Source organism: Bubalus bubalis, chromosome 3 (assembly GCF_019923935.1).
Source record: "Bubalus bubalis isolate 160015118507 breed Murrah chromosome 3, NDDB_SH_1, whole genome shotgun sequence".
Lineage (NCBI taxonomy): Eukaryota > Metazoa > Chordata > Mammalia > Artiodactyla > Bovidae > Bubalus > Bubalus bubalis.
Window position 1 is genome coordinate 12,174,952 of NC_059159.1, and position 22,982 is coordinate 12,197,933.

At 56.3% G+C, this 22,982-nt stretch overlaps 2 protein-coding genes and 1 pseudogene across 5 annotated transcripts; 1 reads left to right on the forward strand and 2 right to left on the reverse strand.

The window, feature by feature from the left end:
• Positions 1–853: 853 nt before the first annotated feature.
• P4HB (prolyl 4-hydroxylase subunit beta) lies at positions 854–11,011 on the reverse strand. Its single transcript, XM_006064222.3, has 11 exons — positions 10,798–11,011; positions 9,513–9,719; positions 8,005–8,138; positions 7,733–7,870; positions 3,870–3,974; positions 3,572–3,697; positions 3,189–3,389; positions 2,950–3,070; positions 2,685–2,866; positions 2,513–2,599; positions 854–1,767 (listed from the first exon to the last, which is right to left on the reverse strand). Exons 1-11 carry the CDS (start codon positions 10,946–10,948, stop codon positions 1,687–1,689), a joined length of 1,533 nt encoding a protein of 510 aa, XP_006064284.1. The 5' UTR covers positions 10,949–11,011; the 3' UTR covers positions 854–1,686.
• Positions 11,012–13,089: 2,078 nt separating this feature from the next.
• On the forward strand, positions 13,090–15,096 carry LOC102401650 (annotated as a pseudogene).
• Positions 15,097–17,020: 1,924 nt separating this feature from the next.
• Positions 17,021–21,142, reverse strand: ARHGDIA (Rho GDP dissociation inhibitor alpha). Of its 4 annotated transcripts, none has more exons than XM_025279716.2 (6): positions 20,993–21,142; positions 19,256–19,618; positions 19,071–19,154; positions 18,645–18,721; positions 18,501–18,564; positions 17,021–18,382 (listed from the first exon to the last, which is right to left on the reverse strand). In XM_025279716.2, the coding sequence occupies exons 1-6, from the start codon at positions 21,129–21,131 to the stop codon at positions 18,183–18,185; spliced, it is 927 nt and encodes a 308-aa protein (XP_025135501.2). In that variant the 5' UTR covers positions 21,132–21,142; the 3' UTR covers positions 17,021–18,182. The 4 variants fall into 4 exon arrangements, with proteins under 4 accessions (XP_025135501.2, XP_006064285.1, XP_006064286.1 ...); XM_006064223.3 differs by having other exon boundaries at positions 19,256–19,472; positions 20,993–21,125; XM_006064224.3 differs by lacking the exon at positions 20,993–21,142 and adding an exon at positions 20,644–20,776 and having other exon boundaries at positions 19,256–19,472.
• Positions 21,143–22,982: the final 1,840 nt, after the last annotated feature.

Here is a 22,982-nt window from a genome sequence, read left to right on the forward strand (position 1 = left end):
GCCATCAGCCACTGTAGCCAGGATGACAGCTTTGAGTCACGGTTTTTGAGTTTTGGTTTTTTAGTCTGGGGAGGCAGGGGGAAGGAAAGGTCAGCTGAACTACTTTTCCTTATACAAACTATGCATGAGCAGAGACTCTAAGGAGTCAAATTACATTTTAAAAACTAAGAGATTGGCTCTCTTAACATCAGATTCTTTTTTACACAAAGATCTAGTGATGAGCACAGCACTTAAAAATTATTTTTATTTATTCCAGCTGTGCTGGATCCTAGTTGGAGCAGGCAGGATCTCTTAGTTGTGGCTTGTGGGCTCTAGTTCCCTCCCCAGGGATCAAACCCAGGCTGCCTGCATTGGGAGCTCGGAGTCTTAGCCACTGGACCACCAGGGAAGTCTCTGAGTACAGCCATCTTGAAGTCTGAATGCCCCCAATTTCTCATCCAAAGCTGCAGTGGTTCTAGGCTGCAGGGGCTGGGGATACTCTTGCACAACAGACCTGTGCTCCCCTTGCTGTCGTGCCCTGACATGGCATGTTGGCAGAATCCATGCTGTGACCATTGGGTGCCCACAGCAGGTAAAGCTGCAGACCCCCAGCTGGACAGCATAGGAGCAGGGCCAGGAGGCAGCCCTCCCCCTACCCCGACCACGTGCACTAGGTGATTCGTGGTATCAGCTCCACGCAGTGACAGCTCCACGCCCATGGGATGTGTACATGCTTCTGGGTGTCTGCCACGCTCCAAAAAAAAAAGATGGCTCAATAACAGCAGCCCCAAGCTCACCTCCTCTCCCTAGAATGTCGGAATTCCAACCCCCATCCCTGTGCCTAGAAGTTGTAAGGCAGAGACGACAAAAGGCAGAAAATTTTAACTTTATTTGGCCAATGTGTCCAATTCCAATATTGTGGTAGAAATGCCTGAAGAACTGTCAACATGTGATTCAGCTCAAGCATCCTTGGCTGTCTCCCAGCCTGGAAACGAAGGGTCCCGGTTCTGCCTGGCGCAGGCCTCAGGCCACCCTGGACAGCACAGAGCAATAAGGACCCTGGCTTGGGGGAGGGGGCTGCTGGGCTTGTCCTGGGCCCAGCCACACCCTCCACTCATGGTGGGGGAGCGGCCTGTGACAGAGCCCGGAAAGTCTCCATTTAATCAAATGATGCAGGAGCCATGCCCCACCATGGCAATACCGCATGAGGTGAGGGACCCGTCCAGCCTTGCCTGGTTCTGCCCCACAGAGGGCAGGAGTCCCAGGGAGGCCTGGCCAAGGTGGAGCACACACCCTGACGTCCAAAAATGTCTAAAAATCCCACAGACGGGATTTTTTTAAAGTGATAGTATAAACCTAACAGGAATGAGAGACATTGCCAGCGTGAGAGTCCAAAACATTTTAGCGAGCACTCTGGACAAAACCATGTACAAAAAAAGTACATCACGATTTAAAAAAAAAGGCCCACCAAGATGGGCTGGGCTGGGCTGGCCTGGAAATAAACCCTTTTCCAAAAGTTGAAAAGCAAAGGAAGACGGGTTTAGATTTGCACGTGTGGTAGAGTGAAGTGTGGCTTCAGAAAAGTTCCCTGCATTTCCGATCGACGCTCCCTCGCCGGGAAGGTCTGCGGGCGTCTGGAGGCTGTGCTGCTGGGTGTGCAGCCCACTGGGAGGTGCCGGGTTTGGTGCCCAGGTCTGGCTCTCTGCGTTACAGTTCATCTTTCACAGCTTTTTGATCATCATCTTCCTCCAGATCAGGCTCTTCTGCTTCTTCAAGATCTTCTAGATCCTGGGACATATGATGGAAAGGAAGGGTTGTGAGAAATCCAGGCTGGGCCAGCTTGCTGAGGCCTCCATGCCCATGCCAAGGACTAGGGATCAGTGTGGCGCTCAGACACAAGCAGCCAACTTTGGTCTCTATGAGCAGATGCGTAGATGTGTGGGGTGGCTTCCGGACGAGGCATGGGGGCTCCTGCCCACAATATAGGGTGGAAGGAGAACTGGTGCTCTGGGAGTTCACCCCATGCTGTCAAGCGGGTGAGTGCTTGGACCTACTCCGTCCATGGCACAAGTATGAAGACTGAGCAGGGAGCCACTGGTGTGTCATGTCCACCCCTCAAGTCCTGGAGTTCAAGGGGCTGGTGACAGCCCACCAATCACAGCAGCGCACGCGGCCCTGGCGGTCCTCACTGCCCACACTGTGCCCTGCAGCCGGGTCTGCCCCTCGTCCCACATCCCTGCACTTCCGGGCAGACCCTGTGGCCTGAACTGACCATTCCCTCCACCACCCAACCCAGCCCCACCCTCTTGGCCCAGGCGCACTTCTGCTATCCCCTCCACTCCCCCCAGCAGATGTAGAGAGGACCGAGCTCACGCCGGGCAGAGCACCTCAGCTGATAGAGAACATGCTGGATGTGCCTGCGAAGGTTCCTGAGCAAACAGTGGCGCCTAAAGACCCTTCCAACCTCACCCCCACCCCGCGCAGCACTGCGTGGCAGCACGCGCCACAGCCGCCAGGTCCAGTGACGACTTACATCATCATCTCCGGCCCCATCCTGGCCACCACTCTCCAGGAACTTCTTAAAACCATCCAGTGTCCGCTCCCCGTTGTAGTCGATGACCTGTAAGAAGGGGGGATGAAGTGTGAGATGCGGTCCCCCCGACAGCCCCCCACCTCCTCCGCACTCCCCTCAGTGGCGGGCGCACCGTCCTGTCGGCGCTGGCGGGGAAGAACTTGAGCGTGGGGAAGCTGTGCACTTTCACCGCCTCCACCTCGTTGGCCGTGGAGTCCATCTTGGCGATGACTATGTTCTCGTGGTCCTTGTACGTCTCTCCCAGCTTATCCCAGATAGGGGCCAGCTGCTTGCAGTGACCGCACCACGGGGCATCTGAAAGAAAGCCGTTCTGCGTCTCGCTGGGCTGGGAAGTACCCCGCCCCAGCAAGCCCAGAGTCGTGGAGGGCTTCACTTACAGAACTCTACAAAGACGTTCTTTTTCTCATCAAAAGCGACCTCTTCAAAGTTCTTCCCAACCAGCACTTTGACAGGCTGCTTGTCCCAGTCGTCAGGCAGCTCCTGGCTCATCAGGTGGGGCTAGAGGGTGAGTAGAGAAGAGTCAGGCACACACAGTTGCCTGCGGACCTCTCTGCCACCTAGTTGCTCTGTGCACCCCAAGGATCCTCAGCACCCCAACCCCAGACAAGGTCCGCACCTTAATCTTGCCCTCCAGGAAGCGGTGGCAGAACTCGGTGATCTTCTCTGCCGTCAGCTCATCTGACTCTGGCTTATATTTGGTCATCTCCTCCTCCAGCGTGATGAGGCGCACGGCCGGGCACTCCTCTTTCTTTAGGCCGAAGAATTCCAGGATGCGCTGGTTGTCAGTGTGGTCGCTGTCGATGAAGATAAACAGGATCTTGGGAGAGAAAAGGCACGTTGATGGCACTGCACAATGAGGGCTCCCTAGACTTCCCTGCTGCCCACTCCCCAACAACTGGGACCCCACACTAAAAAGGCTGTCCCAAGGCAGGAGGAACCCTTTGATCAGCCTTTGATCCAGGGGTGCCGAGCGGCTTGCGAGCCACAGGGAGCACACACCTTGCCCTTGAAGCTCTCAGCCGCTTTTTTGAAGTTGCTCAGCTTGCCCTCATAGTCAGACACGCTTTTCGGCAGGAACAGCAGGATGTGAGTCTTGATTTCCCCTCCGAAGATCTTCGGGGCTGTCTGCGTTGGAAACACAGGTTACTTGGTCTGAGACACAAACCACGCTATCGACACGGGCTATTCTCTCCTTGGCCCCAAGGCCACCACACACCTGGTCTCTGTAAGTCAGGGTCCCCAGGACCAAACATCAGGACCCTCCCCACCTGGGGCAAGATCAGCAACACAGACACACCTGCTCGGTGAACTCGATGACCAGGGGCAACTGGTTGTGCTTGATGAAGTCCAGAAGCTTCTCCTTGGTGACCTCCCCCTCAAAGTTGTTCCGGCCTTCATCAAACTGTGGACAGAGAAAGGCGTGGGTGCCAAGGCTCTCCACAAAGCCCCCTGTGGCCCTGGCCAGCTGACCATGGCCAGGAAGGCAGTCTACAGCCTCAGTTTCCTGTCTGGGTTGTGACAGCAGTTGGGGGGCGGGGCCGGCAGGACACACGTCTCCATCCAAAGCAAACCAGCTGATGGCTGCCGGACACACCCTCTGGGCACTAGCCACAGAGAGGTCACCAGCAGTGCACAAGGCTCCCACGAACACCGGCAGGCAGCCTCCCGCAGGCTGAGACCGCAGCAGCTGGCTCAGACCCTGCCCGGCACGGTCCTGACAAGCCATCAGAGCCCCATGTCCTGGGTGGGGTGCCAGGGGACGCCCTCATTGCCAAGTCCCTAAAACTGCGGCCCTCCAAATGTGGGCCTCACCCCTGTGGACCCAAGGCCCTTCCAGGACGGCCGCAAGGTCAGACCGATTTTCACAACCACGCTCAGATGGCAGGTGCCCTGTCACGCATTCCCCCCGAGTATGCAGTACGGCGTGTGACACTGCGTCAGACCGAAGGCAAACAGGAAAACCCAGCTGTCTTCTGTTCGGACAGACATTAGAGACCGCTAGAAATCTAAACCACCACTCTGACCACGAAAACACTGGGAAAAAATTTTCATAAAAATGTTTGTTTATTTATGTTTTTTGGCCACACCATGCAGCTTGTGGGATCTCAGTTCCCCGACCAGGGACTGAATCCCAGATGGACTCCTAACCATTGGACCATCAGGGAATTCCCCCCCAAAACATCTCTTTTGATAACATGTAATATGTATTATTGTTGTTTTAGAATGAACAGGGTTTTTTTTTATTTTTTTATTTTCTGTCTTTTATTCATAAAGAAATTGCAAATGATTTTAAAAACTGCTTTTTTCTCTTTTGAAAACTGAGAAATTCTATTTGTAACATTTCACCCTGTGCAAATATTCTGCAATACAAGGATCATACACAAAATATGGGCTAATGGGACAGACCCTAACAGGTTTAGTCCAGGGCTTACTGTGTGGTTCTTTAGCTTCTAATTTGTGTCCAACTCTTTTGCAGCTCCTTGGGCTGTAGCCCACCAGGCTCCTCTGTCCATAGGATTTCCCAAGCAAGAATACTAGAGTGGGTTGCCATTTCCTTCTCCAATAGAATGAACAGGGTTTTTTTTTTTTAATTTCTCAGTTCTAACATGTCTAACACAATAAAAATGGGTAGGTATTCCACACCAAAAAAAAGGGTCTTTGGGAGCTCCAATAATCTATTAAAAAAGAGTTTCAAAGTAGTGGAGCCACGAAAAGCGAAGGCTGCGGCCTCAGAGCTGAGAGGTGTGGCCCCAGCTCCGGATGGGTGGGCAGACACAGCTCCCTGCGAGGAGGCCGAGCGGTGCCTCAGCCTATGCGGCTGGTCAGTGAGCCTCCGGTCACCTCTGTGAACTCAGATGGGACCTACAGGGAGAAACCACTCACCTTTCCTGCCCGGCCATTTCCCTCTGCATTTTCCCAAAGTAACTAGCCACTTCCCATTCCCACCCCACTAGCTGAAGCCGGCTCTGCCTTCCCCACACCCATGATGGGAAGGTGCAGAGAGACAAGAAGGACATGGAGGCAAGAGGCTGGCCACGGCCAGGTTCCATCAGGCATAAAGCAGATCTCCCGTTAAGAGGCAGACAGCCATTCCCGCTCCCCCAAAACCGCCGTGTCTCTACTGGGACACAACCTTGGTCGAGGTAGTGGTGCCACGTTACACTGTGTTCAGTGTCTCCTTTGGTGAAAAACAAACAGCCCTTATGTATCTGGGGACAGCCACGGGAGGTCTTGGGGCCCTGGGCAGAAGCCACCCCCCCAGGCTGCAATGAAAATGTCACAAAAATAAGGCCCCACTCCCACTCTTAAGCCCCTGGATTCTAAGATGAAAGAAAAAAACAAAGTAAACACCAAACAAAGACACAGGACGATCAGCTCTCAAGCCAGTGGTCCAAGCAGACCCAAGCTGGGACTCGGACTCAGAGTTTCAAGTGGCAGCTGGCCATTCCTGGGAGCCCCCTCTCTCAAGGTTGCCCAAACAGAAGACCCTGCTCACACTGAGGAACTTGGCAAACAGCCTGAAGCGACAAGTAAAGGCGGAGAATGGGGACAGTGGGCCGGGGGGAATCTGCACCTTCTTCCTCTCATCCGTAGAGCTGTCTGCCCGACTGCAGTTGTGACCCCAACTGACTCCTCAGCACAAAGCCCATGGGCTCTGCCAGCCTCACAACTGCCCAAGGCAGCATGACATTCCAGCATGGCTGCCAGAAGCCAGCAAGTGGAAGAGGGAAGCCCCCCTCACTGTTCCCCTTCTCCCCGCGTAGATACCAGAGACTTGAGGCCGAGAAGAGATGAGCAACCGTGACTAGTCTTTGTAGAACAAAGAATCATCCTTCTTAACCTTCAAGGACATGTGATCACCAGAACCAGCATCAATCCAGTGTGACAAGTGCCACTCCAGATCTCAAGAGTAATAGAAAAGGACGGTGTGGATCAAGCTGATGAAAAGGGGTTTGCAAGCGCCACAGGCCTGAATCTCCCCATCCTTCACCCAGGACTGCGGGACGCACCCAAGACTTTCTATTCAAGGCCCCCAGGACCTTCATTCCACTCAACTCCATCCAACTTGGCTGGGTCTTCTCCTAATCAGCTGTTAGTAACAGTTTCCTGGGTACCTTTGGGAAGACAACTAATTTAGCAATTCTGTTCCCTTTAAGGGATGGGGTGAAGATGACTACTGAGTAAAGAGAACGTATATAACACCTCTTGTTTTGAGGAAGAGGAAAGGACTTCAGAAATAGCTGAAAGAAAGCTACCCCAGAACCCAGTGCACCTGGGAGGGCTGCCCTCCCTAGCCCCAGATGCTAGAGGCTCAGCAGTGCCCCACCCAGGAGTGCACGCAGTGGGGAGGCTGGGCCCCCCGAACACTGTGTCCTTTCTGATCACTCAGTTTACCACTTTGCTGTAATGCTACAACTACCTTCTAACCCTGGGAACAAAACAGGACAGGAGTCCAAGGCCTAGCCCCTCTCCCTGAAGATGCAGCTCCAGTGCCAACTCCCCCGGCATAGCCTTCCCTCCTCCTCCACTCTTACCCAATTCAGGGACATGCATGCTCGGCCAGCCCCAGACCCGCTATCTGGTGGCTAAGATAAAAAAGAGACCCCGATCACCCACCAACTGCCGTGCACAAACACCAATCCCAGCTGTGTCCTAGCAAGAGTGCAGAGAAATCAAGAGACACACGGCCCCTTCATGACCAAGCATAACAGACATGGGGCCAGGGGAGCCTGCAGGAGCCCAAAGGCCCAGCTTTGCAACAGAGTGGGAACACATGCCACTAATACCCCACCGTGGAAACAGACAGAAGTGACAGCTGCACGTTACCACGAATGTAATTAATGCCACTGAAAACTTCCAAGTGCTTAAAACACTAAACTTTATCACGTCTGTCTCACCGCAGCTTTCCTTTAAAAAGCTAATTCTCTGAAGCTACTTGGCTTGCATAAAACATCACAATGGGGCCAACACAGAAGCTGGACATAGGGCCCACAGCAGAAGGGCTGAAGGCCACAGTCTAAGAGGCTCCTACTACCTGACATTGCAAAACGGGCCCTGATAACAGGCGGGCTGCAGTCCAGCAGCCAGCGCCACCTGGGCAAGGTCCTCAAAGGCCCGGAACTTCAACTCCCCACCCCGGGGAGGGGGGAGTGCACTCACCTTCTTAAAGAGGACAACCCCATCCTTGTCCAGCTGGTATTTGGAGAACACATCGCTGTTAGATGTGATCCCAAAGGGGATGTCATCAATGGCCTCTGCTGCCAACAAGAACTGCTTTGCGGAGTCCGACTCCACGTCCTGGAGAGAAGAAGCAGAGGTGGCCACCGTCCCAACACTGAGGACCCCTGCCCTGGTCAGCAATGGGGGACACCACAGTGCCCAGGTCACGGCAGGTGGGAGGAAGACCCAGGGTGAAGTTAATGAGCCTCTACCTTGAAGAAGCCAATGACGGCCACCTCACTGGACTCCACCAAGGCCTCTGCAGCAGCCCCGTCGGACAGCGTGCTGGCAGCGGGGCCCGTGCGCTTCTTCAGCCAGTTCACGATATCATCCGCTTCTCGGCCAGCTGCGCCCAAACACAGGCAGGGTCCACTTGATATCAGGGATGCACCCACCCTCCCCACCTATCCTTATCCAAGCTCTCTGCCAAAACCAGAGCAAAACATCACCTTGCCATAAGGAAAGGAATCTTGTCTACATACCTACCCAAATTCCAAGGTTAAAAAGGCTTGTATGTGTATATGGGAAACTGTGGATGTGTTTAAAGAAGGGGAAGGCAGCAGTGACTTCTGGATAACAGATCATAAATCACCTTTTTTTTTCCCTCTAACACTTTTGCATCTTATAAATTTTCCTTGATATTTAAATTCACTAAACACATGAGTACTTTCCCCCAAGTGGTCTCACACCAGGCTTCGTCTTATTTAGCGATGTGGTAGGGTTGGAAGAAAGGGCTGCTTAGCAAGACAGCCTCGAGACCAGCTTTCCCCTGAAAAAGCAGGTTGGGCTCTGCTGCCTCGTGCACCCAGACTGGTCAGGTGTCCTCAACCTACACACCTCCTGGACTGGCAGGAGGAAGAGATCAGCCCTTGTACACCATCACGGCAGATCAAGCAAGAAGGAAAAAATCTGCTCCTCCCAAGACTGAGACCAGTTGCCCTTTATCCCCTTGTGTGACTACATAGTCTGACCTGGAATAGGGTCGCCAAATCTCACATTTAAAAGGACTCTGCCTAGAATTAATAAAAGCTGTGCTATCAGTTACAGGGGGAGTCAGAAAGGGTTTTCTCATCTACAAGACCTCAGTGTTAGTGACAGGATTGTGGTAACTCTGCATATGGCACTCCCATTCCAAAAGTGAACACAAGTAAAAGTGGGAGCAACAGAAGAGCAGCCTACTGAGATCAGAGCTGATGTCAGAATGAACAAGACGGGCTGCTCTAAAGGATTTGTGCGGATAAGCCACAGAACCAGTTTCACAGACAAAGATTCCCCTTTTGTCACCGGTACCGACTGGGCTACAGAGAGGAGGCGGCTGAGCAGCAACTGAGGGAGGGCCGGTGCAGCTGGGCTTGGATTTGAGCTCTACCACAACCGCCACAAGCCCCAGCTTGGTACCCGCTGATCTCTGTCTGCCCCTCCTCTGTGAAAGGCCCTCACACCTGCCCTGGTGGCAGGCACACGAGAGAGTGAGCAAAGGCTGAAACGTGTTGTTCCACTTGCTCAGCCTACCCCCACCCCCATACTGGTCAACCTGAGGACAAGCTTCAGCCGGCTAGCCACCTTGTGGGATGACCCTCTCCACTTGAGAGAACGTTCCTCACCAACCCTGAGGCTGAACTAGACTCTAGAACCCAGTCGGAGAACAACTTCTCCTCTGTGCCTGTTATCTTCCAAGACCCTGTCTACCGGCAAGGAAAGGACAGCGCCGCGTTCGCACCTGTGTACTCTTTGGGGGAAGCTGTGTCTCCATTCTTGAAGAACTTGATGGTGGGGTAGCCTCGGACACCATACTGCTGGGCCAGGTCAGACTCTTCAGTGGCATCCACCTTGGCCAGTCTGATCTCAGAACCTTCTGCCTTCAGCTTCCCAGCTGCTTTGGCATACTCCGGGGCCAGAGCCTTGCAGTGGCCGCACCATGGGGCGTCTGGGAGAGAAAGCAAGACCTAGAAAGCAGCACCGACCCACTCCACTGCCTCCCTTCCCTTTTCCTTTGGTACCGCCCGCCATGAAATCTTTATTTCTGCACCAGGATAACCTCTCTGAATGCTGGGGCTGTGGATGCTCTTGAGCAGTATTGGACAGGGGGCACGAAAGACAAACCACTGTTCCTACTCTCCCTCATCTTCAGTGGTTAATAACTTCCTACTACCTGTAAGCAGTTAATGCAGTCGGGTCCTGGAATTTCCCTTTCGGAACCAGAGAAATTAAGAAGCTAAAGCTAAAGCCATGGCTGCTGTATATTTACTGACGAGTCGTAATTATGAGACACACATCTGTGCACACCAGCCAGAGACTCACATCTAACACAAGTTCTTTAGATTCTCTCTCAACTCAGGTTAATGGCTATGTTGGGCCTAAGATTTCCACCTGAGATAGTCAGGGCTCATACACTTACGAACACAAACAAAGGTTTTGGATTCTGGTGGGCAACACTGTTCATCAGAAGACAGCTGTCCCTGGTGAACGGTGGTGTGGGCAGGGGCAGTGCTCTCCGGGAACTGGTCCAGGTGAGCAATTCGGAGGCTACCCCTTGCACAGTCCTTTGTATTTGTGGCAGTTCATAGAGCCGACCCTACTTTTCTTAGGCTAACAGAGGGATCCTGCCATGTGGACGTCAGGCACAAAGGCACATCCAGGATGTCTGCCCTCGGTCATCATCAAGGTCCAGCTGGGCACGAGGGATGCCCCCAGGACGCGGGCAGCGTAGGGACGCTGACAGCAAGTCTGTGAGCTGTTTCCGCTTACAGATGGGCCTCTACAGGGGATAGAAGTCAGCGCGTCTAGGGGTGGCCCGCTGACACCCCTTTAGACTCCAACTCATCTCTGGCGGGGCCAGGGAAGGAAGCGTGGGGAAGTGCGCCCAGGTTCCCCATCCTCCAGCCCCTCTCCGTCCCCCAGTCCACCCCAGTGCCCCTGCCCCCTCCTCTGTCCCTGCTTCGTTTCTATTCCGCGAGTAGCCGCGAGGCCCGGCCCGGACGGATGGACGAGCTGGAGGCACTCACAGAACTCCACCAGCAGGTACTTGTGGGCCGCCAGCGCCTCGTCGAAGTTGCCCTTATGGAGCACCAGGACGTGGTCCTCCTCGTCGGGGGCGCCGGCACCCGCGCGGAATAGCGCGGTCAGGGCCAGGCAGAGCAGAGCGCGGCGCAGCATGTCGGCACAGACGCGGCGCTTCAGTTGGCGCCGCCAGGACAGCAGGCCACGAGAGCGCGCGCCGCCCGTGCTGCTCTTATAAGTCCGGCCGCCGCGCGCGCGCCCGCCCGTGCCCACCTCCGATTGGCCTGGGGGGGTCCGGGGCCCGCCTCCGCTGCACTCGCATTGGGGGCCCACACAAGTCACGGCCCCGGATTCGGAATTGCTACAAGCACCTCCCTCGCCCTCGCCCAGGATTGGTCGAGGAGCTCGCGCTCGCACTCTCTACCGGCATCTCATTGGCTCCTGGAGAAGAACTTTCTCTCTCTCGACTTGTGACTGGTGGTTTTCTCATACACCTTCCCCGGGCCTGGAATGGCTGCTACCTTCGGGGACCCGGGTTCTGCGGCTCCTGATTGGCCAAGACATGCGCGCTCCCCGCGCGATCCTTTGTCGAACGTGGCAGTGGGGAGGATTCCTCAGCTGAGGGGCGGAGCCACGCTTGCGCCTCCGAAACCCCTCGTGTTGCTTTCTGACTGGACCGCGTATCCCCACCTGACACCGCCCCCCGGCTCAGCAGGCCGGAAGCCGGGCTGACGCGCTTCCGGCGCGCGTGAGGCCCGTGCGGTGCCTGCTGTGACGGCTGGGGTCTTGTGCGGGCGTTGCCGGGGTAGCCTCCCTGAGTGGCCATGGCGCTACTCGGTGGCGGCAGAGCGAGGTCCAGGGGCAGCGCGCGGGGGGCCGGGGACGGCCCCACGCGGAATGCGATGGAGGAGCCAGCAAGGCCCACCGGAGCTGTGCCCGGAATGGGGCCATTCGCCTGGTGAGAGGCTCCGGTCCGGCACCGTCCACTGTGGGCACGTCCCTTCCTTCCTACCGGCTGCCGCCCACGAAGCGGCCTCCGGGAAGCTTTCAGGCGACCGGGTAAACCTGTGCCGTCCGCCACGGGGTTGGCTAGCGGCCAGTATCACCGAGCTCTACAATGCGACCGGGCAGTGTGACCCGGAGTGAGAGTAACACACAGTGAACACACAGACTGAGGATGGAAAGAAGTGTACGATATTTCCTCGATGACTTTTTGTATGGATACGTTGGAATATTTTGTTGGGTTAAGTGAAAATATTAAAATTTCATATTTCTTTTTCTTTAATGTGGCTTCAGAGCATTTAAAATAACATGCGTGGCCGGAATGTTAGCTTCTGTCCGGCGGCGCAATTCTGGACGGAGCAGCGCCTTGCCCTCAAAGGCTCAAAGCCCAACCCCCAACCCCGTCGACACTCTTCATTTGTGTTCACTTCCTCGGTTATGAAATGCTACCCCCACTAAGACTCATCATCGATTTAATAACTTGGCAGGAGGGAGACACTGCTACATTAAATGTACACGTTGGCTATAGCAACATCTTGGTTTTAAAAATGGTAAAACAGAAAAATTATGTTTTTGTACTTTAGAGAGTTTGCGTTTGTTGACACCTTGCTCCTGAGGGCATGTGTTCTCATATCCTATGCAGTATTCCTTCTAGAATATGAATTTCGGAAGGTCAAGACCCGGTTCTCTGTGCCCCTCCGCCAGTGCCAGCAGAGCATGAGTCAGGAGGAAGTGGTTGTACCTCCTGGGGGGTACTTTACAGGAGCTGGGCCTCCCAAAACAAAAGGCTGTGAATGATGTGTCTGCAGCTTCCAGCCCACTTCCGTGTTCTGGCCTGGGTGCTGGCCCGCTGAGCAGCAGGCCCGGCTCATAATAAGCATCACAGGTCTGCTCTACTCTCTGGGAACCGGTGGGAACTGCCTCATGTCTCCTGCCCAATCTTCCCACGTTTTTGTGATTGCCATGACTGTTTTACAGACCACAATTTGGGGCCTGAGACAAGGGATCTTTGTATCACATCTCGATTTCAGAGGCACTCATGAAATCTGAGTTTAGATACCTAAATTTGGGGACTTTATAGTTTTTTCAGCTAACAGAATGAAGATATACTTGGTGACACTTTGGAGGGAGCTTGGCCTCATGCTGCTGCTGCTGCTAAGTCACGTCAGTCATGTCCGACTCTGTGCGACCCCATAGACGGCAGCCCACAGGCTTCCCCATCCCTGGGATTCTCCAGGCAAGAACACTGGAGTGGGTTGCCATTTCCTTCTCCAATGCATGAAACTGAAAAGTGAAAGTGAAGTCACTCAGTCATGTCCGACTCCTAGCGACCCCATGGACTGCAGCGCACCAGGCTCCTCCATCCATGGGATTTTCCAGGCAAGAGTACTGGAGTGGGGTGCCATTGCCTTCTCCCACTTGGCCTCATAGCATGTGGTAGATAGTTGAGACTACTGGAACCAAGGGAAGAACAGCAAGGATCTGAGCTGCTGGTGATGGTTGAGCCTCACTGTGGTTCAATTTGAACTCCCTGGTCAAAACCAAGGGCAACTGGGACACGTCTTGATGCAGGTGATGACAGGGCCACTGTTCTGCAGCCCAGATGGACACAGCCAAGTCATCCTTCTGTGAGGACCAGGGCCTCACCGGGGCTCTGGCGTGGGCGGGGGCATGACACTTTCATGCTCTGTCTGCATTGATGTACCTTCTCAAAGCACAGTTACCCATCATGAATCAACCTGTACACTGACCTGTGCAGGAGCAGGGAAGAGGGCTTCCCAAAAAGTGGGAGGGAGGCCAGGTATGGTGATAGCCCCAGGTCTCCAGTTTCTGGGGCTGGTAAATAGCTGGGTGAGGTGCAGGGGTGCAGCCTGTCCCCCAGAACATAGGCCAGGTTCAGTGTACACCTCTGCAGGCCTTGGCCCTGAGGGAAAGGCTAGTGTCTTTTTCCTAAGGCCACTCACAGGCCTTTCAAGGGCAACTCTAGGAAAAGGTCATGAAGCCATGGTCACTCTCATGCCAATGCCCTGAACTGAGTGTGTCCTTGGAGGGCAGAGCCTACCCACCTGGTAGCTGTGGCTCTGGCATCTGAACCCAGCACAGTAGGCTCAGGATGACCTCCAGGGGTCTCTCACACCCAGAGAAGGTGCTCACTGGTTAAACAACTGAGTGATCAGTGTTTTGATAAAGACTACTCTTGAGTTCTCTGGGCGTGGTGAGCGCAGGCAGCGTGGCGGGTGGCTGGGTGCCATTGAGCAGACTCAGCTATGGAAGGTAAACCATTGGTGATATCCAAAGAGAAGACTGCAGTGGTGTGTGGAGTACCCACCCAGGGGGCCTACACAGCGTTTAGCAGTCACATCCTGGTGGTGGTGACCCAGTTGGGGAAGATGGGTACCCTGGTCTCCCTGGAACCCAGCAATGTGACTGGTGACATCGGCAAGCCTGTGCTGACCACGAAAGTCCTCCTTGGGAAGGATGAGCCTCTCGTCCATGTCTTCGCAAAGAATGTGGTGGCATTTGTGTCTCAAGAAGCTGGAGAGTTCTCCTCGCCCTGGACATGAAGGACAAGAGCACGGAGGTGGTGATGGCTCTGAAGGAGGTGACCCAGACATGCCAGGTGTGGTGACACTGGCGTGGTCACCCCTGCTCTCCAGGAGGGGCATGCGGCAACTCAGACACCTTCTCAAGGATTTGAAGGTCCTCCTCTAGTTAGGAGGAGCTCTCTCTGGCTTTGGCCCTTGAAGTTGGAAGAAATACAGACACCTCAGGCTGACCTTGGTTTGGAGGCTGGCGTCCCCTGTGGAAGGAGGACAGGAAACATGTCCTGAGAAAGTTTCGAGTCCTCCCCAGGTCCAGGCAGCCACACCCGTGTGAGAATTGACAGAATGAGTCATGGCCCTCAATTGTTGGGGGAAATTTTTTTATTAAAAATAAATGCATATCCCCCTCCAAAAAAAAAGTTCTCTGGACTTCCCTGGTGATCCAATGGCTAAGACCAGGCTTCCACTCAGGGGATACAGATTGGGTTTCTTGTCAGGGAACTAAGATGCTGCATTCCACATGGTGTGAAGAAAAAAAAAAAAAAAAAGCAAGCGCATTCTCAGAATAACTCCTTTTCAACCCAACTGGAGGTACTCACAGCAAGCTCATGAACACCCAGGAATCCTCTGTACTTGCAGATTTCTACTGTGGGGCAGCAGCACGGGCCGAGGGCTGTGCTACGGCCACAGAGGTCTGCACACAGGTGAGCTGAGACACAGGTGGGACATGGGAGCCAGGTGCAGTGGTGAGGGAGGCCGTGGTAGACTGAAGTGGACTTGGATTGTAAAGCATGACAGTGCTGAGTATGAAGATTCTAGTAAGCTGCAATAACTGGTGGGTAGTCCACGAAAGGCGCTGACCTGGTGCCCATCGCCATGCTCCTCAGTGGAAGAAGGGTCCCTGTAGGGGATGACTGAGGGCCATGGACAGGAGGGAGTGGAGAGGGTTACAGGTGCGGGCTCATAAGGGCGGGGAGGCCAGGCTCAGGAGCACTGAGCTGTACAAACGGGTTTGGGGTGGAACCAGGAGGATCAGGTTAGACTTGGGACCTGAGAGACACGTCATGCAGGTCCTACAGGTGCCACCTCATGTTAGCCTTCGCGAGGGGAGGAACCAGAACAAAGTCCTGGCTGCTGGCAGGGTGCCTGTCCAACCTGGCACTTGGGGTCTGAGTTCACGAATTAAAATCAAGCTTGGAAAATCCAAGAGTCAAGATGGCATGACTAGCCCTTCTGGCCTGCCCGAGACTCTGAAAGCCCTTGCCCAATAAGCCAAATTGCTGACAGCACAGGTCAACCCTAGATTTCAAGATTTTCACTGGACATTTTAGGAAGTGGACTGGGAGAGTTGGAGGGGCTCTGGCTGGCCCTGGGGCTCCTCTGGCTGGCTGAGACTATAGCTGCTGCCTGGAAGCCTTTCGCCTCCAAAGGTAGGGCTGTTTCAGAGGTACGGGCATCTTAGTTTTGTGAGAAGGGCCTTGGGCCTGGGAACCCAGGGCTGTGCCGTCTGTCTTCCCCTGCCTAAGGCTGGTGGTCCCAGGAGGTTGGTTAGGGTCTTTGTCCCCTGTGACTGTGACTCTTGGATTTATGTTTGGGCCAGTTGCTGCAGAAAGTGGCAGTTTGTCCTGGTACCTAGCACAGGGGCCCCGGGGGAAGGAAAGCCAGGCGGTAATCAGCCCTGTGGGAGCCATCCTGGCATGGCATGTGGTCACTGGCCCGGGGGTGGGAGTGAAAGGGTACTTCCTGGTCTGTTCCAGCTGGCAATAAATCCTTCAAGGGCTCACCCTGCTAAGAACTGAGAAAAGTGGCAGCCTCTGGTAGGCGTGGCCAGGGCAGGCACACAGACAGCGCAGCCTAGGTGTGGCACACACTTTTCTCACCAGCTGAGCACAAAGGAAGATTTCACCCTGAAAAAACTGAAACGGGGTTTATGGACTCAACTTTGTCTGGATGGAACTGGGGATTCCTATATGCCCTCTCCTTGTCCAGTCGGTAAGGGGTGTCTTAGTTCCTGGGTGCCCTTGGGGGTGCTGCTGAGGCAGCACCATCCCTGCCACCCCAAGGCCCTGAAGAGACCCTGCCAAGTAGCGGGACTGGCAGTGGTGCATGGTGTCTCAGTAGTCAGTCCTTCAGGGCTCCCCAGGCACTCTCCTGCGCCTCCTTGCAGCAAGGGTCCCCATCTCCTCCCATCCACCCCGCCTCAGCAATCCCACCTTTGGCCCTCTGGCCTTCCATGCCACCCTCTCCACTGGCCCTGCTGCCAACTTCTCCATCCTCTCATCCAGCTCTGAGTTCCTGTCCTGGGTTCCTTGGGACCCAGTCATTCTATTTGTTCTCAAGTCTTCAGCATGGTTCCCCTTTTTTGAGGTTGGAACCATTCCCTCCCAGAGGCTCAGAAAGGGCCCACAAGCGGTGTGCAGGAGTCACTCTGGACACCGGATGCCCCACGGACCCAAATGTCCCCACCCCCTTTCCCCGGCAGAACCCACCAGCCAAAAGGACAGCACTAGCCTGGGGGGCTGATGTGTCTGAGTAAGGGCTGTAACCCCCTTCTCCTCCACCAGCCACAGACAGTGGTGACTGCGCCTGGCCCCTGGCCCTCCTGCGGGTGCCCTGGGGAAGCACAGCAATGGGGCCCCCATTTCCCCTTCCCCACCAGGAGATGAGCAGCAGACACCCTGGCTCCTTAGGGGGAAGTTTATTTCCCGGTCAGAAAAGGAGAAGCAGGGACAGGCGCCTGTGCATTCTAGGCCCAGGCCTGACCAGGGAGGGTGGGGTCGGGTGGGGTGGGGGCCGAGGGGACGGCTCCAGCGGTGCAAGCTTGGTCCCACAGTTGTCTTGGCTGGGTCCAGGGAGGGCCTGCTGGGGATGGTGGCACCGAGCCCGGGGGCAGAGGGGCAGACCAGCGGGCCCAGAGGACGGCACATATGGAGGCAATAAATACTGGCCGGCCAGGCACACGACTCCAGGCCGGCAGGCCAGGAGGGACAAGTAAGGCTCGGCCACTGGCTTTGTCTGCCGAGGGCTCTCTCTTGGGGCCGTGGGCTGTAAGCACTGCCCACTGGGACAAAGAAGGCAGAGGCATGAGGACACCCAGCCTCCCAGGTGGGACTGGAGGCCGCTTTTGAATTTTGGCAATTTGGCTTTTCCCAAGCCCCTGGAGCTGTCCCCGCAGGCCTGGCCAGGCCAGGGCAGACTAGGGACCAGCACATCCCAGAAGCCTTCCCGGGCCACGGGGATCACAGACAGGGTAGGGACTGGGCGGGGAGACACCACATGCTCATGCAGACACAGGGTTAGAGGTTAGTGACGCCCCCACAGCACACGTTCCACATGTTAAGGCATCATGGTTAGACCGTTACTGACAGTGATGGATGGGCTGACCGGGGAGAAGTGAAAGCTGGAGGACAACCGGCCCCACGAGGCCCCATGCGGTACACCCCACCCCCACCAGGAAGGGGGCGACAGGAGTCCAGGTAACGTAACAGAGAAGGCCCAGGGGACCTGAGCACCCTGAGCCCCACTGCGATGCCTGACTCCCGTGCCAAGGACTCAGGTCGGGTCAGGACAGTGGGGGAATCTCGAGGGATACAGAAGGGGAGGTCGAGGCCTCCCTCCCCACAGCACAGGCGGAAGCAGCAACAACACTAGACCACCGAGGAGGCTGGGGCCAGTGGGCTGGGAGGGTAGAGGAGGACAGGCCAGCCAGGAGGCAGCCCAGGGGCAGTGGTGGCAGCGTGGGCGGGCCCTGTCAGCACTTTGGTTTGGGGTCAGGGGGTTGGGGTGGTGGGGTGGGGCGCGTCCGTCCTTCTGTCCGCCCGCCCTGCCCGCCTCCCGGCAGGGGCTCAGTCCTTCCACTCCTTCTTGATGGTGAGGTTCCACTCCCAGGACAGGTGGTCGGTCCTGTCGTCGTCTGTGAAGCGGGACTTGATGTTGTAGCTGCCTCGAGCCAGCATGCCCTTGGGCGCCTCCTCCATGGGGGTCAGGAACTCATACTCCTCCGCCCGGGGCCCATAGCTCCCCACCATGTAGTCAGTCTTGTCAACTGCGGGATGCGGGGAGGGCGTCCGTCAGGGAGCTGAGCCGGGCCTTTCCTCGCTCCCTCCCGACGCCCCTGGAGCCCCTAGGTGGCCACCTCCCCCCTGGTGCCCACCCTCACTCACTCTTCACGCCTTTCCTGTACGTGTGCTGGATGTACTTCATGCCAGACACAATCTCTCGGTTCACCTGCAAGGAGGCACCCAAGCGGGGCTCAGCCAGACTCTCCAGTCCGAGCCCACAGCATCCCCCCTGAGCCTCCTCCTTACCCGGAAGGAGATTTTTATCCGATATTCCACACCCTCCTTCAGCACAAAGGACTGCTTCTTGAAGCTCTCCAGATCACCTGCGTTTGAGAGAAATGCCACACTAGGAGGTTCAGGTAGGGGAGGCCACTCCAGCGCTGTTGGGGTGCTCCGTCTGCCCCTCTACACACACACACACCCTGGCATCCCAGACCACACCAAACACACATACACACACCCCCCCTTGGCATCCCAGGCCACACACCCAGACACCCACACACACCCCACCCCCCAATCCCAGGCCACACCAAAGCCAAAGCCTTATTAAAACCATTTGGTTGCACTTCCTACGCTCCCCACAAGAGGGTGCCAGCACCTCAACAAATTATTTTTAGGGGAAGCAGCAGGGTGCCAGGCAGCCCCAGCCAGGAACCTGGAGATGCCACTCACCTGTCAGGTCCAGCTCCAGGGGGCCCGGGGCAGTACTACACACCAGGGTCAGTCGGGTCACCACAACATTGGGGACATTGGGGTCTGCAGAGTGACAGCAAGTTAGAGCTCTGCCAGTGGGGGAAATAATGGCGGACACGCAAAAAAGCAACAGGTGTCCACACACCCCACCAGGGCCCACTTACCGGCAGACACAGCCACACGGCCCAGGAGGGCCTCCTTGTACTTGCGCAGACTCTCGTCGTCCTTGTCCAGCTCCTGGATCTCCTGGATGCTCTTCTGGGCCGGGGGCTTATAGTTGACTGAGTGCTCGTCCTCCTCGTTCTCCGCCGCAATCTGTGCCAACTGCTCGGCTGTGGGCTCCTGCTCAGCCATACTCACCTCTAGCTGGATGTGAGACACCTGTGACCAGGGTAGCAGGGGCTGTGGCAGCCTGGAGGGACCCAGAGTGTGTCCCCACCTGCCCTTCTGCAGGACCTGCGGGTGATCTGCACAGCTCTCTGCAAGTGGCCAAGCCCCCAACCTGGGCCCAAGGGGAGGTGCACGTTCTGTAACAGGAAGGCAGTGACAGCCAGAGCTTCAAAAAGGGCCCAGACACAGGCTCCTGAAGCCCAAAGTGGCCACTCACCTCCTCGCCCTGCCCACCTCACAGGACCTCACCCCAGCATCCAGAGCTAAATGAAAGCTGCAGCCTGCTCTCAGAGGAAACCAGGCACAGCTCCCCTGCTGCCCAGGAAGCAGCAGCACCTGGGTCCAACCAGGAAGCACCAGGACCAAGTGCTGCTTCCTGTTCTGAGCTACCCAGGCCCTCCCCTCAAGGAACCCTTTTGCTGGGTTCTCTCTGACCATCCTGTTCCTTCGAAAACGCCCCAGCTACAAACCAAGGCCTTTGTGCAGGACATGGGTCAGTCATGTCTCACTCCAGCCCAAACACAGGGCTCCCCTAGAGCTCAGATGACGGGGCTAGCCTAAGTCCCACAGGTAAGTCCTAAAATGGCCTAAAAGACCCTACCTGTCCGACAAACCAATCTCTAACTGTGAGGGTCTGTGACCTAGAATTTGGGAACTGCTGCAGCCATGTGATGGGTAGTCTCAAGATCCTCCTTCCGCCCGGGCCCCAGAAGAGCCCAGAGCAGTGGTGTCAAAGCGAGAAGTGATGGGGCAGCCACAGGACTTCCTTCGCTAAGGATGACCGTCGCACCCCATAGAATCCCTGAGGAGTATCTGAAACCGACTCAGATTAGACCCGGCGGTGTGGGAGGTGGGTCAGGGCCACCGGTTGCCAGTAAAGACAGCCAATGCCGGGACGTGCGTGAGGACCTTATCTTACAAAGGGCCGCTGAGGACCCGGAACCGCCGGGCCGCCACAGGCAGGGTGGGGCCGGCTCGTTTTTCCAAGCTTCCCTGCAGCTTCCTCTGGAATTCCTCTAGAAGGCTCACGCCCTAACGTTACCCAAGCGCGGCCGCAGGCGACAAAATCATTTAAGTGAGATGGCGAGGCCCGCACTTCCGCAGGGCCTGCAATCTGGGCCAGGCGAGGCCCGGCAAGCAGGGTGGGGCGCAGGGACCTCACCTCCCAGGGGAGGAGGCGTCCCGCCTGGCCCCTGTCCGCGCACACCAGCGAGGAGGGGTCTGCCGAGTACGAGCAGCGACCACAAAAGAGGTCTGCACAGACCCCGGCTCCCGCCCCCGGCACACGCGCCCCCGCCTCCAGATCCCCGCGCCCCCGATTGCACGTGGGCCCGCCCTGCGCCCAGGGCGCCGCCCGCTGTCAATGCCGCCCCCGCCCTGCGCAGATTCCCCCAGCCGGACTGGCGGGCGGGGCGGGAAGCGAGAACAAAGGCGCGGCCCCGGCCTTCTTCCCCGCGGCCGCCTCGCCCGCCGTGCCCACCGCGCTCGCTGGCCCCGCCGCCCGCACTCACCGGAGGATCGTCCGCGCCGCTCTCGCGCTCCCTCCCGCACAGAATGACGAACGTCGCTGCCCCGCCCGCGCGCGCCCTGCCGGCCACTTCCGGGGTCACGCGACTTCCGCTCGCGCTGGGCGGGCCGCGGATAGCGCATGTGCGAGGAGCTGCCGGCAGCGCGCCGCCGCCATCTTGCCGGCCGGCCTCGTGGGCGCGTCCGTTTGGGCCGCGCGGCAGAGGAGACTTAACCGGTTGGGGCTCCTGTTCCCTTTGCCACAGGCTTTTCTTAGTCCCGGGTATCCCCAGGAGTCAGCCGGCAAGCTGAAGGGGCGGGGAAGTGAGACGGTCTCGCTGAGCGCGACGGGAAACCTGGGCGCGGCATGGCATTTCTGCGAGGTGCTGGGACGCGCGTGTGTCACGGGCGCGTCTCCGTCAGCGGGCATCTCTCCCTCCGAGGGCACGCTGCCATCACGCCGCGGGGACGAGCCGGCACAGCCGGTCCCATCAAGGAGCCGGGGTCAGCGAGTGGCATCTGTCCGGCCTTAGACGGCCTTCGCGCCCGCTCGCCGCTGTTCGCCCTCCCGGAAGTTATCGTCGGACGTTCATCCACGGGTGTCCAAATGGCTCTCTCCAGGCCTTTCCCCTTCCAGACCAAGTCAGCATGCCGTCGCCCTTTTGGGAGCTCCTAGCCCAGACGCCACCAGGCGTGGCGACTATCGGACACATGCCCACGCGTTCAGCCAGCGAGCATTTTGCAGCCCCAAGCAGGGCCTATGATTTGTAGCCAGCCTGGCGGAGCCTGCGCTGCCAACGCCGGTCTAGCATGCATCTCTCCTTCCTTCACCTCCTCCTCGCGGAGTGCAAGACCTCAAATGCTTCACACCCGAGTCATCAAACACACACCCCTGGATTGCGTGTGGTGGGGGCATTTTAGGTCACAGAACCTAATGTGAAATACTGACCTTGATATCTTTTGGAAATGTCTTAACTTTTGGGGAATATTTGCTAGTTTTCTGTAATTAAGAGTCACATGGTCAGCTTAAAATGTAGAAAGTTGAGTTGGCCAAAGTCAGAGCATTCCAATATTGTATTCATTCCATACGCACTTTTGAGGCTTCCTGTTGGCGCACCTGAAAACCGTACCGCTAGACCCGGCCGCACTCATCCTGCCTCCTGCTACACTGCAGAATCGCCGACTGAGCAAAAGTCTGTTTTTCGATAACCCAAGTGCTTTTTGAAAACGATCAAACTCTGTCACCTATTGCTGTGTAAAAACATAACCCTGGAATTTAGCAGCTTAAAACGACCAACATACACTGTCTTTACCAAGGATCAGGGAGAGCTCTGCTTGGTGGTTCTGGCTGCAGTCTAGTGAGGTTGTGGTTGAACTGTGAGCCAGGGCCCTGGTTTCAGGATCTGCAGGAATTCCAAGCTCATGCACGTGCTGTGGGCAGGAGGCTCTGATCCTCACAGGCTGTTGGCTGGAGGATTTAGTTCCCTGCTGCCCACAGCTTCTGGCTTCTCTGTAAGGCAGCTGGCTTTCCCCACGTGAGGCCTCAGAAAGAGAATTCGAGCCAGAGAAACAGCAAGTGCCCAAAACAAAGCCACAGTGCCCCTCACAACCTAGCATGAGAGGTGCCCTTGCTTCTACTCTTCTGCTGGGCATGTGGAGCTTCCCCAGTACAGTGCTGGAGGGGAGCATGGGGACATGAGGACAAGGAGACGAGCTGGGCCATTCAGCCATCTTGGAGGTGGCCCACCACATGGATGGAGGCAGAAAGAATGGGAATATGAAGCCCAGAGTTTCTGTCATCAGCGTCTACAGGTGCCCTCTAGCTTGCCTCCAGCCCTGTGCCAGGTGTGCCCTCATCTCCGTACCACATGGAGTAAGTCTGAAGCAAACCTCAATGTCACTTCACCATAAATATTTCTATACACAATATTCTAAGTAAAAAGGTCCTTTGGGAGTTAATAACAGCGGTACCATCATGCCATGTATGTAACAAAC

Excerpts from the sequence above, each read along its gene's own strand:
- P4HB (XM_006064222.3), bottom strand. The coding sequence starts at position 10,948 with ATGCTGCGCCGCGCTCTGCTCTGCCTGGCCCTGACCGCGCTATTCCGC. Across the intron at positions 3,975-7,732 it reads GGGTTGTCCTCTTTAAGAAG|TTTGATGAAGGCCGGAACAA; the intron begins GTGAGTGCACTC and ends CTCTGTCCACAG. Across the intron at positions 3,390-3,571 it reads CTGAGAGCTTCAAGGGCAAG|ATCCTGTTTATCTTCATCGA; the intron begins GTGTGTGCTCCC and ends TTCTCTCCCAAG.
- ARHGDIA (XM_025279716.2), bottom strand. The coding sequence starts at position 21,131 with ATGCGCTATCCGCGGCCCGCCCAGCGCGAGCGGAAGTCGCGTGACCCC. Across the intron at positions 19,619-20,992 it reads GCGGCGCGGACGATCCTCCG|AACGTGCACCTCCCCTTGGG; the intron begins GTGAGTGCGGGC and ends TTCCTGTTACAG. Across the intron at positions 18,722-19,070 it reads CCTGGAGCTGGACCTGACAG|GTGATCTGGAGAGCTTCAAG; the intron begins GTGAGTGGCATC and ends TCTCAAACGCAG.